The following is a 19,457-nucleotide window of genomic DNA, read 5'->3' on the forward strand; positions in this document are numbered from 1 at the left end:
AAAATAAGAGAAAAAAAAGGTGAATTTGGAAGGTATTTAGTGCATTTTTAATGGAAAAATAGGAGTGTCTCACTTGTACGTCTTTGTTGGTGTGATTTTAGGTCCATCCGAAAATGCATCTCTGGACACACAAGGGGCATTTTCGGATTTTCAAGAGTGTTGGAGGGTGAAAAAGCATTTCACTTTACTTGTAGAGCAGTGTTTTAAAAACCGGACCGGACCGGCCGGTCGGACCGGTCGAACCGGGAACCGGCCAGGTAACCGGTCTGGTTCAATAATTGGATCGGATATGCCATCAAACCGGTGGGAACCGGTTAAAAACCGGTCAAACCGGGAAAACCGGAAAAACCGGGAAAACCGGAAAAACCGGTGGTTTAATTGCTTTTTTTTTTTGTTTTTTTTTTTTAAACTTTTTTTTTAATTTTTTTTAAACTTTTTTTTTATTTTTTTTTTAAACTTTTTTTTAACATTTCTTTTACACTTTTTTTTTTAACTTTTTTTTTAATATATTTAGTAGTGTATTACTTAAATAGCATTCTCGCATAGTTTTTTTTCGTTAGTGACAAATTAAAAACTTTATTGTCTATTTGTTATCTTTGATAATAAATTTTCTTAAATAACATCAACATATTGAATTTTATTTGATTTTCTTTTTAGGAAGATCCTATTTTGAATTAAATTTGATACACATTGGAGTTATTTTGTTATAAACTATTCAATTAGATTATGTTGTAATTAGACTTTGTTTAGATTATGTTGTAATTAGACTTTCTTTGCAATTACACTTTGTAATTTTTTACTATTTTATTATGTGTGATACCTTTGTTTAAAATTTGAATTTAAGTTATGAAATTGTGAATTTATGATATGATATTTTTAAAATTTTAAAAGGTAGTTATATTTTTTTAGAGACTGAATCATCCGGTTCGACCGGTTTTATACCTATATATGACAAGTCTATTCAATCGAGTTATCCGGTTTAATCCGGTTTAATACGGTTTAATCCGGTTTGGTCGTGCGGTTCGACCAGTGACCCAGTGGTTCGACCGATAAACCAGTGACCCAGTACCCTTACCGGTTCGATGACCGGTCCGGTTTTTAAACACTGTTGTAGAGTCAGAAAAACATGTTTAAACCATCTTCTTATCGGCCATAGTCCATAAAATATGATTCGAGTCTATTATTAACATGCTTTTTTACGTTATCATAACAATAGAGAACATTGTTTCTACAAGATATATAATACACTGAAAGTATTGCATATTCATCCAACTCAATGTGAGGGAAACCTTGGACAGCAGGAAATTGAAAATAAAAAACCTACTTTAGCTGTCTATCATCAAAAGTCAGATCGACTTGGCACTTTGGAATTGTCAATATCCTGTTCCAATTCTCTGCGAGATTCATCCCACAACTGTGCTTCAATTCCCAACTTCCTTATCTCTGCAAGTCCGCGTTCAACTGCCAAAAGGGATATGTTAGAATAGCAAATCCTACTGATTTAGTTTTTACTTATTACGCAAGTTACTGCAATCCAATTTTTTGTTACTGTTACTGTAACCTATTCTGTAATAATTCTTGAGACTTGCAAGTTGCAATGTAAATTACAAGGGATAGGAAGAATGGAATTTACTGTGTACCATCAACTGCATCTTGTGAGGAAGGGGTCTTAGAGTTATGACTGATCCAATACTGCAAACGTTCATCTGCTATTTCAGGTTCTATTTCGTGTCGTTTTGCTCTTCTCCAAATATAAGTAAGCCAGGCCTAAATATTTAAAAATAGGACATTACTGATGAGCACTGTAATGAAATGCAGAGAATTTCATTGTTTGCACGTACCTGCTTAAAAGATACATCTTCAGCCTCCTCCTTGCTCAATTCTGAAAGTAAAAATTTGTTTTTAAGGACTTATAAGTTTATAACATGTTAATATGACTTTCTTTTAATGCTTGTTCGTGAATCAAGTTACAGACATGATAGATGTTCGGACCATACACAAGGTCATTTGTATGCAGATGCAAAGGGTGACATAGAAAACTTACGAAACGCATCACACTGCCCTTCAAGCGGTAGCTTTAAGTCATCTATATCCAAAATATCAAGAGTCAGACCCCATGCATATAGATATATTCGACAGAACATAACTCACTATGTATCTATGGATAGTTCTTGCATGGTCACAGGTCACAACTATAAATTCAAATCACTTAAGCACACAAACCAAAAAAAAAAAGAAAATACACATCATTTAATCATTTCAATAATTAAAAAAATGATTTTTTTTTAATCTTTTTCCATTTGTGTATGTGCCTAAATAATTTAAATTTGTAGTTGTGACTTGTGACCACACAAGTATTACTCAATATCGATTTGAAAAATCTAGGCACACATGTACACAATATATGAGATGACAACTACATTTGCAGATAAAGATTTAACTTATATGCATTATAGAACTTTGCACCTGAAAAACCAGCTTTCAGTAAACTCGGTCGCCTATGTTGAGCCAATGCAACTGCCAATGCTTCTTCTACCTTCAAAACAATTACAAAGAAGAAATGCAGCCATAAGAAATTTCCCTTTGTTCTCCTTGATAACTATCAATTGCTATTGAATTAATCAAAAGACTGCACAAGGCTCATTGATCTCATTTAATCTAAAATGAAAAACTGATTATAGTAGTGTTTATCTCTAAAATTTATATACACTTAAATACAGCTAAATCAGAAACTTAGTATAACCGCCGTCTATTTAACTTAACTAGCGCATAATAATATTAGCGTAGTAAAGGAAATGTGTGCACATTTTAAAATAAAGATATAACAAACACCTTTAGAGAAGCCAGTTCCCGCAAACCTTGCTCAACAAAAAGCATGTTCTCGATATTTCCCTCTCCAGAAAGTTCATTCAGGTCACGTTGATCTTCTGTATCCTCTAAATCGAGGTCTGTGGCGTGGTGCATAAATTGAGGAAAGTTAAACATCACTGGAAATTATACTTATTCATAAATTGATAAATAAATTCATACAAAATTCAACAAACCGATTAATCAAAAACCATAAAATCAAAAACCAATTAACTAAAACAATAATACAGAAAAATTTCCATCGCAGTATATAAAAATTACCTGTTTCTTCTTTAGCTTTCTCTCCTGCAGCCAATACGACATCAACAGGATTACCAGCGAAAGTAGACCAGTACTTGCATTTCGTTTCAGCAATCTCCGCGTGAATACCTGCCATATATATCATTGCCATTAACATTAAATGGAACATGAAAATTTCCCACTTTTATTGTTCATTGCCATTACACAATTATTTTTTCTATTTGTTAAAATTCAAATTAGTATCACAAATTTATGTGGTTTTACGTAAATTTTTAAAACTAATGAAATGACCTTACCATGTTGAAGGCATAAATTCCAATACCGAGCTAGCCAACACCTCTTCAAAACAACCTCTTCCTGGGAGACATAAAGGAAAATCGCATAACTAATGAAGAATGTTAAAATGAATACATCGTATTGTTATTATCATCATTAAATCCAACCATTTCTTCCGGCGTGAGTATCATTCGTTGAGTCATAAGTCGAAGCTTCTCCAATGCAGATGTTGTTTCCTCCATAGCAGTCTGATTAAAAAAATGATACATTTAAATTTGATTTATGAGCATAATATTTCTTTGCATCGAAATTGGCAGAAGAAATTGAAACAAAACCATAGAACGTACAAGGTAAAATGCTGGATACCTCAGCATCTAGTGTTGTATTGCCATGAAAACCTCCATGTTTTGAAGCATTTCTCAGAGCAGCCTGAAAAGGAAAATGATGTCAGCCACTCTTCCTCCTAATGGTTGGTTATATAACGGTGAATGCATAAAGAATAGGAGAGCATTAGTGAAAGGAAAAGTGCACAAACCTCTCTTTGTTGCAGTGCTGCCTCCTTCCTGAAAAATAAAAGAACAATACATGTTAGGAAAAAGAAAAATGTTCAGGAAAACTGAACTTATGAGATAACTGGTGCTAAATGTGCCTGCTTAATAGGCGAGCCTCCAAAGTTACCCCTTCTCCAAGATTAGCAACCTGTAAACAAAATGCAGAGAAAGTTGGGATAATTGGTGCTTAATGTTCATGTATCATGAAATGCATGATACTGTTTTGTCAAACTCATAAGTTTGATGCACTGTTTTTATTAAGAAAGTATTTAATTTAATTCAATATATTTACTGATGTATAAAATGTCAAATTCATTATATGATATAGCAATATTAGCTGCTCCCTAAAATGTATTACCTGTTGCTCTAGTTGCCTAACTCTCGATTCAGCTTCCTCGCATCTCTCCTCTGCAAGTCGAAGCTGAGGATACACATGTCAATATGGCATGCTCAAAAAGTGTGTATGCAAAACATAATCACAGCTAAGAATGAAGAAAAAATTAACGTTATAATCAACAATGTTTCAACCCAAATTTATCGAGACTCGTTCTTCTACATGGTCATGTTACAATTATAAGGACCACAGCTAAAATCTCAAAAACCATAGTATCTATAAGGATAACAAATTTATCTATCACCTTTTCGTGTAAATTGTCCCTTTCTTCTTGTAGCATATCAAGCTGCATTGAAATTTACATCTCATTAGTAGATTCCTAAAAAGAGATAACAGTCACATATGAACAAGGCAGTCGAAGATGAACCGGCAATAAGGACTCGATGAACCGATGATAAGAACTAAAAGCAATTGTTTTTGAAGTTGCAAAGACCGAATCCAAATAAAAAAGATCGTACACGGACTTAAAACTATGAAACACTACAATTCCTAAAACTAAAATCATATTTAAATCTAATAACTTCTAAGATTTTATTAATTACATTCACCATACCTCATCCTCAAGCTCAGTAGTTTGACGTGGCAGCTGATTGACATTCTCTCTTACTTTCATACTGCCCAAATCAAGTGACAATCTACATGTTCATCAGATATGCATAGCATTACAAATAAGCATAAAAATCACAAAGCAAACAAAAACAGCATTTTCTTTATGATACCTTCTATCTCTTTTAGTAATATCCGGAAGAGACTCCGACGGATGAATACCAAGCGAAGCCGCCGGCCTGAGCGTGATAGGCACACTCGCCGGAACCAATGGAACCACCTTAGAAAGTCCACTAGGCCTCCCTGCGTTCGCTCGAGCAGAAGGCGGTTGATCATTGCTCACATTACTTGATTGTGATGACCTGGAAAAAGCTAAACTGCGTGCGGAAGGAGACATATCGAGAGCTCGATTCCCCGTTGAACGGGCGGAGGGTGGTTGTTGGTCCCCCTGGTTGGCATTGTGTATGGCGATACGTGGCGGAGTTTGGTCGGCGCCGGAGAATGATGATCGGACGCTTGATATGGTTCGTAGGGATTGGGATTGGTCTTGAACGGAGCGAACTGGCGGTGGTGCTGGAGAACGTGATCTTGCAGACGGAGGTTGATCTTGAGACGAGCGAAATGACTGATAACAAAACAGAGGTTTCAAATTTTCAAATATTAAGTGATTAACTTAGGAATAGTTTTAAAATAAAGACATTAATATGTTTAGATTTTGTGATATTTGTTTATATTTTAGGGAAAAAATTTAAAAGATTTTTGTTTATAAATAAAGTATGAGTAGAGTAAGTAATTTCTATGTTTGAAAGAGTATTTATCAAACTTACTATACTAAATGTTGTTGCAATCTTTTTATATTTGAGTTCTACTTCTAAGACTACCATCATGTATATTTCCAAGAAAAAAAGAAAAAGAGTACTACAAAGAGGATTTGTTCATCTTAATGTATGCTACTACTAAGTTATGAAAGAGAAATAAGAAATCAACTACCAATTAAGGTAACTTGTGTCTTTCATCTTAATGTATGATAAAAAATAAGTCATACCATTGGCGACCGCGATCTTGCAGATGGAGGTTGTTCCGGAGAAGAACGAACTGTCTAATCCAAACAATTACTAAAAAATGAGATTTCAACTTTTCATATAACTTACAAAACATTGTGATCCAAATAACAATTCAAACATTGTGAAGCAAAAATTACCATTGGCGATCTTGCTCGTGGTGGAGGTTGATCTTGAGTACTCTTTGTCTAATATTCAAAGAACAAACATTCAATAAATAACAACGTCAATGTGAATTTTAGAGAAAACTACATAGCACCGACACTTCTAGAAAAAATGACTTATCTCTGTCCGTGTTTGTATCTGTGTAAGACTTGCAATGATATTTGTGATTTCATTTAATTTATTCATTTTTTTAAATTATTAACGTATCTCTTTATTAGTATCCTGGTTGTGTTTAGGTGTCTTGTGCTTCGTAGAAAGAACAAAAAGAAGCAATGATAGTTAGTTACTGGTTAATTACCATGGGAGAACGAGGTCGAACCGCAGGTCTTCTACCGGCAAGTCCAATACCTCCGGTGCCACTGATCGAAGTGTAATCAAGAGCAATGTCGTCGTCTTCTTCTTCCTCTTCGCCTATCGGTTGATGCGACATAACGTGTGCAAGTCTCTGAGCGGCAGCTTTTGTGGAGGTGTTTTGTGCTCTCTTCGACATGGCAACACCGCCGGTGGAGCCTGTACGTGTATGACGGTGTATCGGCGACATTATCACCGGCGAAGACGGCGATGTCGGCGTCCCCGTTGAACTTTGCTGTCTATCGTACATTCTCCGGCGATCCATCTACGTAACAGAAATAAATATAAATATGAATAGAAAAAACGTTAAAAAATGTGATCGCGTTTGCATGGTGATAATATTGATTGACCTTGTTAGGTTATGATTAAAATAACAGTTACCTGAGAAATGAGACGGTGTAAGAAATGAAATGGTAATGGTGAAACGGAGATTGGAGTGGTGGATCTTTCTGTTTGGGAAGATGGAGGATTCGTTCATTCACAGAACATAATTGGATGGGAGATGTGACGTGGAATGTTTCCATTTTGTAACAGTCTCCGAACTTTATGTAATTAATACAACCATTAATTAGCACAAATTGTTTTTTTCTTTTCTTTTGGGTAAGTTCATTGACGATCATCCACTCGTTAAAGTATATGAATCCATTAATATAGTCTCGACATATTGAAAGTAAGGATTAAATTAACAAGTTTTATATGATTTAGGAATTACAGTACTTTTATATTGATATAAACTAGAAATTTGATAAAAGAATTTAAGTTTATATATTTATATTGATATTGATATACTTATAGAAATTAAATAATATGTAAAGACAAAGGTCTTTTAAGGTTTTTTTTTTCAAACTGAGTTTGTGATATATGAATTCTAAAAGATGTCATACTTTCTTCCTTTAAGCTTGTCTACATTGAGTTTAACTTTTATTTTTATTTAGTGTGATTAGGGGTGGGTGTTCAAAACCGAACCGGCTCAATAGAAAATCGTAAAATTGAACTAAATTAAATCGAAATCGCAAAAAACTGTATTTGGTTCGGATATGTTTGGATCAATCTTTGCACTGATGGGTTGGCTCAATCTTTGAACTGCTATAAGTTGGTCTTTTGATTGCTCCATATCTTAGACCGACTTCTTCTAAAAGATCTTGGGCTTGAATCTTTTTAATAGAAGCTAGTCGATCTTTTTCAAATACCAAACTGGATTATCACCAATTTTATCTTTTTCATTAGCTTCAACTACAGTGACTTCAACGGCCATATTTTATTGGGATTAGGCCGCTTTTATTCTATTTTAAGCCATATTGGCCGAACTTCGAGCAAGTTCTCTTCACTCAATCATTCTTATTATCTGACTCTGATCATCCATTATTACCTTAGGTGGTCTCATATTCCCACATGAATCTATGTGTAGGGTGTAACTTTATTGAATAATACACATCCTCATGCAGGGAAAATTATGTTCCGGGAGGTGTACATGGCTAAATATTTTCCAATTTTCTATCAAAGTTTTTTTTATCTATATGATAGACTTCAGTTAGAAAATTACTCTGTTGTGCCTCAATATTCTCCACAATGCCATTAGGTCTCCAAATTGAGATCCTCTTATGCAACATCGAAGGGACTGCTCCTGCCCCGTGAATCCATTCTCGACCAAGTAATAAGTTATAATTCGCTTAGATCAGAATGGCCACAATTAGGGTTCGTCAAGTAGTGGTTCATACAACAACATCCATTTGCATGACTCCTAACGACTTACTCGTCTTTCCTTCTTAGTTGAATAGAACCATGTTATTCGGGTTTGAAGTCAGTGTCATATTTGTCCATCTTCCTTAATAAGCATTGTAGCATTAGGTTAATTGTCGCCCCTCAGTCCATTGAGTATTTATTGATCTCTACATTCTCGACCTTAACCCGTATAAAAAGGGGATTTGCATGTTGTTGCATTCCTAAATAAGGCCTTTCAAACACGAACTTGTCTTCATCTACAGGACCATTATTCATAACATAGTAACACAAAGGCTTATGGTTTCCTAATTCTTCAGCAAGTTCGTCTTCCTATTGAGTCACCTTAGTGACCGTATCATATTCAATGGGCAATACAGAGACAACATTACAAAAGACGTCAAAATCATCCTGTAATCCGGAATCAAAGTTGTCTATTAACATCTCATCATCTTCATTTGGCAAAGATTCCTTTCCATTTGACTTGACCGCTGGTGGCAGAGGGGGGTAAGTTTATCTTTTTAAGGTTTCTTTGCCACTTGGTCGATTGCCATGTTTGGAATTTTCCAGTTTTAATATCTCCTCAAGACTAGCCTTCTTCTTCCTTTAATACCTCTTTCATTGGGTCCGAGTCATTGGGTTTTTACCAAAATAGTTTTTTCGAACCATATGAGTATCTATTAGATATATGGGAATTATTGCTTTGTGAGGAACCAACACCTACCTCGATCACCTTTAACCTTGGTTGGCCAACATTTGATCGACCTATTGGTCAAACCCACTTACCTATGGGAGCAACAACAGGTGGTACATAAGTCTTTCGACCATTCCATTGGTGCGAGGGTTCCTATTGTTTCTTATACGAAACACCTCTTTTGTCGAAGGCATATTAGGGCCTTCTTTACTCTATATGGTTTCTCCTATGTGGTGGGGCTTGAACTATTCGAGGCCTTTCATGGCCTCTTTGTTAAACATAACACTGAACTTGGGGCACATCATTACCTTGGATCCATTGATCTCGCATCTGTTGAGGAAATCAATCAGTTCTTCTTTATCCTTTGGATACACAACTTTGACCTTCTCGACATAGACCAACTTACTCTCCTCCCCTGCCTTTGAATTAGGATCCTCAATAATTTTGACCATTATAACATTGACGGGTTAGATGAAATTAGCCTCTCCAATCTGCAGAAGGTCATCATCAATCTTCATTTAGCCTTTGGATACACAACTTTGACCTTCTCGACATAGACCAACTTACTCTCCTCCCCTGCCTTTGAATTAGGATCCTCAATAATTTCGACCATTATAACATCGAAGGGTTCGATGAAATTAGTCTCTCCAATCTAAAAAGGGTCATCATCAATCTTCATGGATGGTTTAGGCTTATTACTGAACTTCAACCTTCCATCTTTTAGCGTATTCTATACCAGATCCCCTGAAAAGGACACATTGATAAGTCTTAAGACTAAGATAATTATGATATTTGCATAAACCTTTTTTCTTGCGTTGCTCCAACGGTGGTGTCTTTAGGCCTTTTGGCACTATGATTTCACCATCGGTAACCAAGAGATAAAAAATTTCATCACATTTAGTCACATCAAACGTATAACTTTTTTTAATGAATTTTTCATTTTTACTAGGTTTCATTATAGGGCCTCAAAACCTTACAAACATATGGAGGCCCTGACTGCAATTCTACCATGTTAATATCATTTTCTTCAACATATTCATAAACTATGCTGAACTCTTTGATCATTTTCATCTATTTTTTCATAGTAAAATTTTTCTTTTTTTGTGATATTTATTTGACCTAGCCTTTTCAGCCTTCAATTGTTCGACTTGCCTAACCTTTATGCTGACTGAGCCATATCCCACAGGTATTGGGTATCTAACTTTTTCTTAATGGAATAATCTAAACTCTGACAGACAATTCGACTAACACATGTCCATGTACTTGAGTGAAGCATCTCAAATTCATTATCAACCTATTGAGGTATTAATATATTGATTTAGTAAAAAAAAATCGTTTCACACTGGCTAACTCCTTCAGGCTTATCTTCGATACACCCATGTAAAACTACTAATAGAACACCTTTTTCAGTTGATTCTAATTAAATATAGAATTTGTAGGTAAGTTTGTGAACCACGTGAAGGCGTTTTTAGTTAAAGAGTTAGGAAAATATTTCATTTTCAAGTTTTCATTATAGGCTAGATCTTCTGCCTCCGTATGATATCAAGTAACATGCTCGATGATGGATTCATTAGTGTGGCTTGCAAACTTTGTAAACTTAGGAATCTTCCAACCTCTGGGAAATTCAGTTTGTAGAACATATTTAGACAAGGCATAAACAAAATTAGGCCTATGAAGGCTACACTAAGGCCATTTTGGGCTAAGATCTATTCGACCACATTGGTTATTTTGCCCCCAAAGTTGTTTTGTTGGACATTTTTAACCACTTGGTTTGCATCCTGATTTATATTAACTAATACTACCTCTGGGTCATTTTGACATAAGTCATCTCCGACTGCCCTGGGTATAGGTCGTTCGACCTGTTGGGGCATGGCTTGTTATTGCCCTTGATCATTAGGAATCCCTTCATTTTTTGGCACTCCTAAATTATGAACTGGCTTAACATTTTGGATTTGGAAGATTGGTCGAATAACAGCTCGAGAAGCACCAAATAAGTCAATAATTAGACCCATTTGATTATCCATTTGTTGGTAACTATGGTTTGTATTTTAAATCAATGGATTAAATAGATTACCATTTTGTTATGTAAGCATATTCACCATATAATGGTTACTTTAATCCATTTTTTGCCTCACAAACAAAAGGAAACTAGTAGTTAGTGGTGGCATAACTTAAGCGATATATCCCAACCTTCCTTGTTGTTGTACCATTTAACTAGGATTGCTTATAGCAGATCCTATCGCTAAGTATAGATTAAGTGGTGACGCAATAGACATTACATTATGTGTATATTTTGATGCATTAGTTTGTAGTTCTGCCATCATTTCAATTAGCATGCCATAAGGATATTCCCTACTACTAGGGGTAGCGTAAAACTTTAGAGAAAATAAGGCCTAAGGCTCTTATAATTGCTTGTGTGACCCTAGGGGTAATTTGGATACTTGCTGAATGTGGTAGGGAAACTCCCACTTATTGTAATATCTCTGAAACTAACATTTGGCTTATGATAGGAGGGGTTACTCCAACGGAAGTTGAAGTTCCTGCATTACAACCCGTCAATTCAATTGGTTATTCTTTTATGTTTGAAGCATTGTTTTGGGGAGGACGAGGATTTTTAACGTTGGATGAGTCATTTCAAAGAGAATTTTACCACTCCTCAGATGCATAAACACCCAACAACTGAAGACATTTCATGCATAAAGAACATAAATAAATAATAAAAAACACAACACTTTTCTGAATAAGTTAAAATTTCTTGCACAAAAGAGTCTCACTGGGCGTGCCAATTTGTTTACTAGTATTTTTAGTAGATCAAATCACAAGTTTTAGTTCACTTAATGGATTAAACTCGAAAAAAAATCACAAGGACAACTTATGCAAAATAGGATAGTCAAAAGTGTGTGTGCTTGAAACGTCGATGTTTGAATATTAAAAGTTTGGATAGGAACTGTGATCGAAACAAAGCATAATTGCTTTGGAAGAAGAAAGTAAACTAAAATTATAATAAATAACATTAAATAAAAGGCTTAAAATTTAAAAGATTTAAAGAAAGGACGGATATTCACACATCTTCTCACAAATGATTTCTCTCTGTGACTTGGATACTTTAGTTCTATAGAGAATAAATGAAATCTACGACCCCGATTACATCAATGAACTTGATTTATCTACTAATATCTAGTAATTTTTGATAACAGCTACTCCTCAGGCATTCAACACATATCTTACTACGTGGGCTTCCATCTTCTGATGCATTTCCACGTGTTTTTGGTCTTTAAAACTGCCTCCAACTGTTGTCTCACCATTTGAAAATTGTCTTTACAACCTTTAACTGCTCTTATCGAGGGATGCATGGTCGAACCCTGTAGTGGTGTGGAAATACCTTCAAATAACCTAATCCTTGGGCTCAAGAATATACTAAGTCTCAAACCCTGATATGAGAGTGAAACTCACCATCTTTGTATCTATGTCGAAATGTCACCTCACTGTAAACCTTTTTGTGATTTTGAACATGTTTTGAGGAGAGGGTGATCTCAATCTTATGGATCTGTTCCTAAGACTCTTCCAAATTAGGCTTAGTGGGAGTTTTAGTCATTTAACCTTTGAACTCTAAAAATACACCAAATTCTAAATCATCTGATAAGTTAGTCGAACCATCTTAGTTGACATGATTAATATGTCGGAAGTATGACTGAATCTTTTTAAACTTAGCATTTTAAAACATATTCATTACCATTCTCTGACGAATTCCTCAACTAAAATTTTCAGGCTAAGAACTCTTTAAGTTGAACTATAATTATGGTGTATTACTAAGTGGACTATTATCGATAATGATTGAATGAATTTAAGGCTGATAGTTGAAACTCATAGTTTAATATATGTGCGAAACTATTTATTGTCCCTGTGTGTAGAGGTGTCAAAATGGGAATAGCCCTATGGACCATCCCGGAAAATCCTAGGGTTCGGGCCTTAAAATTAGAGCCCATATTTTTCAGGGCTTTTTTAGCCTAGCCCTGAAAAACCTATTACCCTAGGGTCGTGGGTACCCGTTAGGCCCGCATAGCTATAAATTTTTAAAAAATTATATTAAATATTTATATTGTCTTTCTAAAAAATAACACATTGATTTTTCTCACCACATTAAATTTTATCTCTATTTTATTCAATATTTCTTTTTTCAATATTATACATTAATATAATCAATACTCTTTTACCATATTCTATTAATTTTTCTCTTATATTAAATATTCGAGTATCATTTTATACAATTTAGACATATACTGTATTTAAAAATAAATTTTAGTATTTTTAAAAGATAATATACTATTTAAAAATGTATTATGTTTAAAATAATAAAATTTTTATATTTTATTTATAATAAATATTATGAGAGTTTATTTTAATTATTAAAATAAAAAACTCGTTTAGGGTGAGGTAGCCCGAAGTTCATCTAGGGTCGGACTCGGGTAGTAACTCTCGAGTCCATATTACAACAACGCTTTTTTGGCCCAACTAGAGATGTCAAATGGGCTGGTCCGACTCAGTCCGCTACGGCCCACTGGGCTAATGTGTTTAAATGGACTAGCCGGTCCGACCCAATTGCTTAATGGGCTACATGAAATAAGTCCGACCCATTTTTTGAAGGCCCGTGCGACCCAATGGGTCAGCCCGACCCGTATTTCAATATTATAATTTTAATTTTATAAAAAAGGATGTAATGGATAAATGCAACATAACCTAAGTAGAGAGTCATCATAAAGGTATATAAGTGATGTTTAAAATATTTATCCATAATATATATATATATATATATATATATATATATATATATATATATATATATATATATATATATATATATATATATATACCACAAAAACGTACATGTAAAAGTACAAAGTAACTTAATATTATCACCAATACTTATTGTTCTGTTGGTGCTGAACAGGTGGCCGACAATAGGTAGCTTGATCTTCGGTGATGGTTGGGAGAAAAAAGGAGTTGTACCTGCAAGGCACTCCGATGCCAAACATCACTTATATAGCGATAAAGGGCTATTTATAGCGTTCTCCTTGATGTAGACTGGGTCACACTATATTTGTGGTCCTGGGCGTAATTCCAGGGCCCAAAATATAGGAAATGGATGACTAGGTCTTGACTAGCCGAGCATACGAAAGTAGCCGTTGCCGGGGACGAAGTTCCAGTGTGTTCGGATAATCCTTAATCGTGGGAGTTTTAGAGGTTAGCCGTGCCCGTTCGAAGGGGAGGTGTCCTCCTGCTGGCCTGTTGATTGGGCCACTCCTTATTAGGCCGTTTATACCTATAAGCGGTTTGGACCAATTGGAACAATTGGGCTATTCCAGAACACTTATCAAATTTTTCATTTCACAATCATTTCCTTGATCATATCATCTTGAAAATATATCTTCATCCTCTTTAACTTTTCTTTATCACTTGAAAACACATTTATACAATCATATTTTATCTCAATCTTTTTTCTCCAAAATTTACCAAAATCATTTTTTAATGGACCGGTCCGAAGTCCGCTTGGCCCGACCCGACTCAACCGATGAAAAACATAGGTCTGATGGGCTGGCCCAAAAAAATAGGGTCATGTTTTTTAAAGATATTTTGCGGCCCGACCCGCACTAAATTATTGGGCTTATGGGCCGGCCCGATGGGTTGAGCCATAACTGCAACCCTTAAAAGGCCAAGGCCCGCCAAGACCGACCCGTTTAAGCCCAGATAACCCATTTTGACAACTCTACTTATGGAATGTCTAATTCACGAAATAGCGGTCTGATTGTCCAGTTTAAGTGCATGGAACTCATTTGTTCATTATGTTAATAGTGATATTATATAAGGAGCACAAGATTATTTATATCACCTACTTATCGAGATATGGTTTCTATTGAATATCTCTCACATCTAATAGTTTCTATTTAAAGGTGGCAAAACGGGTCCGGTCTGTTTGACATGACTGTTTTGCCTTCACTTTAGTGCTGGGCGGGCCAAGGTTTTAGGTCATCACCTTCTAATGTGACCTCCCTGTTCCACCCCGTTTTTTATGCGAAATTTTGCAGGCATGATCATTAACATAAATTTTTACATTTTAGGCTTAAAACTGCATTGCATGCGGGCTTAGCCCGCCCCACTCTCACTTTTTTGCGAGACAGATTAAAGTTTTAGACCCACACCCTCAACTATGTCTGCTCCGTCCCGTCCTATTATTTTGTGAGTTTTTGTAAGATAGACCTAAACGAGACGGACATGATCGTTTGCGACCCTAATATCTATTCTATTTAATATCTCTCCTATTTAGTAGTAATTACCCACTTAGAATTTTTTTGTAATATTTATGCCTTTGAAATAAAACATCATAATATATGAGATGTATTATTAAATTTGATGGGATGTATAATTTTATTTACTCTTTCTACAAGTTATGACTGATATTTTCAATCTAAAATGAAATACTCTCATAATTTATAAAAATAAAATTATCGGTTATAAGAAAAGTATCTTACAATTATTAAATTTAATGTCACTATTCCTTACTTTGTCTAAATAAATAGAGTTTAAAAGTAGTGCACCGACAGTATAAATAAAATTTACACATAGAACCAATCAAAATTCTTACACTTGCCATGTCATATTAGTTTTTTTAAATTAAAATTATATTTTAATTAGATACATGGTTGTGATTGGTTGACAGTGTAAAAAAATTTTACACTGTTAGTTCATATCCCTTTTTCTCAAATAAAAAAAAAAACAAACACGTAAAGAAGGTGTATTAGTAAAATAAATAGTGGTAATAGGGACTTCTTATATTTCAGGGCTAAGCCCAGTTCATAAATAAACTCGGCCCGTTATTGCAGTTTAGTAGCATGCGTGGATCTGAGAGAGGTAAGCGAAGCACGACGATGATCAACGAAATCTAATCAGATTCAAAATCAATCATACTGCAAACAAGCTGATTCAGTTTCTTCCATTTCCTCCATAGCTTCAGAGCACGCGCGAGAGATAAAAAGAGAGATAAAGAACGAAAATGGTGAGGGAAGTTTCAGAGAGTTGCGTCGATAGCTTGATGACAGAAATGGTTGCGTGCTATTGCAATCGATTCTACGCCAACAAACCTGAACTCGCTGCTCGCAGGATCGAAGCCATCGGTTATCAGGTCGGTCAACAGCTCTCTGAAAGGTTGTTCTAAACCCTAAACCTAAATCTCTCTAATCGCTTTCGTCATTAAGATCTGTTACGAAAACACCTTAGTAGCACTGATCTTACTTAGTTTTTGTAATCATAATCAAACGTTATTATGGATCTCTGAAGTGAATTATCATGAAATCGGAATGAATTGAATAAAATTTCATGTGCGTGCTTCAAATATGTTGATGTGTTTTTGTATCTAATTGTACGTTATTTTGGATCTCTGATTCTCTGAAATTAGTTATTATGAAATTGTAATTGTAATTGATTCGAATTGGAATGTGATGTGTGTGATTCAGATATACGATGGAGCGGCCTCGGTTTGGTGATCATTTGGAAGCAATCAAGTTTATTTGCAAGGATTTTTGGTCTGAGGTATTTAAGAAGCAGATTGACAACTTGAAAACTAACCATAGGGTGAGTTCAAAGATGAATACTGAGCGGGTTGAATTTATAGTTTTTTTTTTATTTTTTAATTTGATTTTGATGGTTGTTTTATTTGGTTATGTTGCAGGGTACATTTGTATTGCAAGATAATAAGTTTCCGTGGCTTGCACGGATGTCGGTTGATCCATCCGCTGATAATGTTAGTTCAGTTGAGGATTATTCTGCACCTACAGCTGAAAGTAAGGCAGCACAGGCTATGAGCATGCATCTGTATTTCCCGTGCGGGATCATTAGAGGAGCTCTTTCCAATTTGGGAATTCCATGTGCAGTTTCTGCAGACATATCAAGCCTTCCAGCATGTAAGTATCTCCCTCCTCCCTCTCTCTTTTAGACACATGCGGAGATAAGAAAGGTTACTTAAAGGTAGATAAAAGTTCCGTTCCATTTTTCATGTTTTCCGGATGCATAATTGCATGTGAATTATTCGATTTGTTTGGAAAACTTTAAATAGGTTCTTGACTAGTTCACAGTCAATGGCCTACAGTGAGAAGTTCAAGAGTGTGAGAGCATCATTACTTTTTTAAAGTTCCGTTGTCAGATTTGTGATACAGTTTTCTTGATCAAATTTATGTTGGGTGAAGTTGTATGTCTGTATTTTAATTATGCCCAAAACTGTATGCTTTTGCAAATAGATGTGTATCACTCAGCTCTTCACCATGAAATGACAGCCTAGTGCATAAAGGCATCCACTCTTGTGGGATATGGTATGAAATAGATGTAATCAGCCTTAGCCCTATAAGTGGAGACCTTAGAGGCTCACAAGACTGTCTATGTGCTCGGAAACAGCTCCCTTTCTTACCCTCCCACTATAAATAAACCTGATTTTTTTTTTGGAGGGTAATGTTTTAGCTTATTAAAATTCTAATCCATGATAATCATGTCACTTAGTTAGCTCTCCAATTATTTGTGATCTATGTTTCTTTCCATTATGGAATAGAATTATTTTAGAAAAAATTTAATTCTAACATTTGTTTGTTAATTTAACAATTCAAACAATTTCCCCCGTTTTCCCTCCTAAGAGGGTATAGAAATTTATTAGTTGGTCTATGCTTTCCATGTTTGTATATAATAAACCATCTCATTATTCATGTATGGGCCTATGCCTCTTGGACTAGTAATATTATTCACATTGCAGTCTGTATCTGGAATGCACGTTGTTGTTGTCATTGACATTACATTGTCGTTAAATGTGTTTTGCCCTCATTATTTATGACAGACTGTTATCAACTTATCATTGCATCAAGCGAAATCTTTCATTTTGCATCAAATATAGTTCTAAGCATCTTTCTCTTTGATATGAAGTTGTCAACCAATACATGAAAATTCCTCTTGTTCAATTGTTTGCACGTCTTTCTCTGATCAATCTTCTTTTTATCATTGAGCAGGTTCATTTGTGGTCCGAATAAAAGCTTGATAAATTTGTACTACTGCTGCAAGGGTAGCATTAACATTGTTCAGAACAATCGCTTGATGTCTGTGACTATGCTCTTTACCCCAAATTTGCTGGAGTGGGGGAATGTTTCTTTATAATGTTTAAACTATCAAGTACTATTTATTGACTTGGTTGTATAGGAAGAGTTCTTGAGGAAGTGTTTTGATAAACGAGGTCTTGGTTCTTATGTATGCAGATTTGATGGAGATTAGGATAGCATTGTGCTTCATTCACATACTTTGGCACACGGTGGAAAGAGGGTGGGGATTTCAGTCATTGTAATGTTAACCCACTTATATGGAATGAATGCTACCATTATATTTGAAAACTTTTATTTTCCTTACTAGATCACAAATTGGCTCGACCAGGTTTCTTTATACTAAAAGGATGGGTTTAAATTTATAATATATTGGAAAATGGAAATATTTCATTAGGACGAACTTTATCTGATATTTATTCTAATATTTATTCAATAGCAAACCTTTAAGTTTTAAAGAAAAAAACTTAGGGGAGTACTTATCTCACTTATGGGTGAGTTTGAAGATGCATTTTATTAAAAGCCAGTGAGTTTTTTTTGAGATGCATCCCTAAAATATGTTTTGTTAGTGAGTTTTTTGGAGTTGCATCCCTAAAATATGTTTTGTTAGGTCAAATCAGAAACAACAAAAAACAATGGGATAATGTTGAAAAACAATATAAATTAACATCAAAATACTTAACATTACATAGATAATTGTTAACATAAATTTAACATTACTTTTCATTTCAACATCCTTAGAGTATCTTCGGTCGATCTAGCAATTGTCGCATCCACTTCAATCAGACCTTTTATTGAGTAACAATAAAATGTACTCCATATAATATTTAAATCTCCATCCGTCTTCAATTCAAACTTGGTGAACCGTATTTTCCCTTCATCATTAATCGAGGGTGAACGATGCCCGAGTTAGACAACATTTCGGTTTTTTGGATATTGCGGTTTTTTGGATATTGCAGGAGAGTATTCAGTTTGAATTTTAAATCAATGAGAGGTATGTCCTCGGAGACCCTAAATTGAAGTAGGGGTTTTGCATCATTGAAATACACAAAAGCAAGATGGGGATATGTATTCATTCTAGTTTGTTGTGTTTTTGTAAAGAGAGACCCCTTATTTGTACAAGTTTTAGATCAATTTGAAGGTTAGAAACAATATACTTTCATCAGGGCATATTTCAAATATGCATATCCGACAACGCTATATTTTGTACAAAATAAGATTTTTTTTCAGAGGTGCACATCCATAAAATCTCCTATTTTTTTTTGCAATTAAAACGGAGGGTGTACATATTCGGACTCACCCAGAGCATCGTTCATATAGGACATAATATACAAGCCAAAATTTTGAAACATAAAAAGTGACTAAAAAGTATTCCCAAATTCTATAAAATTAAAGTAGAATAGACATTACATATATCTCAAATTGTATCGAGATTACATCATTAACAACATTACATAAAAAAATAGT

At 34.8% G+C, this 19,457-nt stretch overlaps 2 protein-coding genes across 2 annotated transcripts; one reads left to right on the forward strand and one right to left on the reverse strand.

The window, feature by feature from the left end:
* Positions 1-1,198: 1,198 nt before the first annotated feature.
* Positions 1,199-6,713, reverse strand: LOC131626095 (coiled-coil domain-containing protein SCD2-like). Its single transcript, XM_058896918.1, has 19 exons — positions 6,400-6,713; positions 6,077-6,124; positions 5,921-5,974; positions 5,049-5,500; positions 4,883-4,964; positions 4,574-4,615; positions 4,294-4,356; positions 4,034-4,083; positions 3,920-3,947; positions 3,751-3,813; positions 3,552-3,632; positions 3,405-3,465; positions 3,130-3,237; positions 2,833-2,948; positions 2,467-2,536; positions 2,045-2,086; positions 1,842-1,882; positions 1,641-1,767; positions 1,199-1,461 (listed from the first exon to the last, which is right to left on the reverse strand). Exons 1-19 carry the CDS (start codon positions 6,700-6,702, stop codon positions 1,340-1,342), a joined length of 1,953 nt encoding a protein of 650 aa, XP_058752901.1. The 5' UTR covers positions 6,703-6,713; the 3' UTR covers positions 1,199-1,339.
* A 9,051-nt stretch (positions 6,714-15,764) lies between these two features.
* LOC131626096 (uncharacterized) lies at positions 15,765-18,386 on the forward strand. Its single transcript, XM_058896920.1, has 4 exons — positions 15,765-16,065; positions 16,374-16,491; positions 16,589-16,820; positions 17,907-18,386. Exons 1-4 carry the CDS (start codon positions 15,914-15,916, stop codon positions 17,933-17,935), a joined length of 531 nt encoding a protein of 176 aa, XP_058752903.1. The 5' UTR covers positions 15,765-15,913; the 3' UTR covers positions 17,936-18,386.
* Positions 18,387-19,457: the final 1,071 nt, after the last annotated feature.

The sequence above is a fragment of the Vicia villosa genome, unplaced genomic scaffold (genome assembly GCF_029867415.1).
Source record: "Vicia villosa cultivar HV-30 ecotype Madison, WI unplaced genomic scaffold, Vvil1.0 ctg.000262F_1_1_1, whole genome shotgun sequence".
Lineage (NCBI taxonomy): Eukaryota > Viridiplantae > Streptophyta > Magnoliopsida > Fabales > Fabaceae > Vicia > Vicia villosa.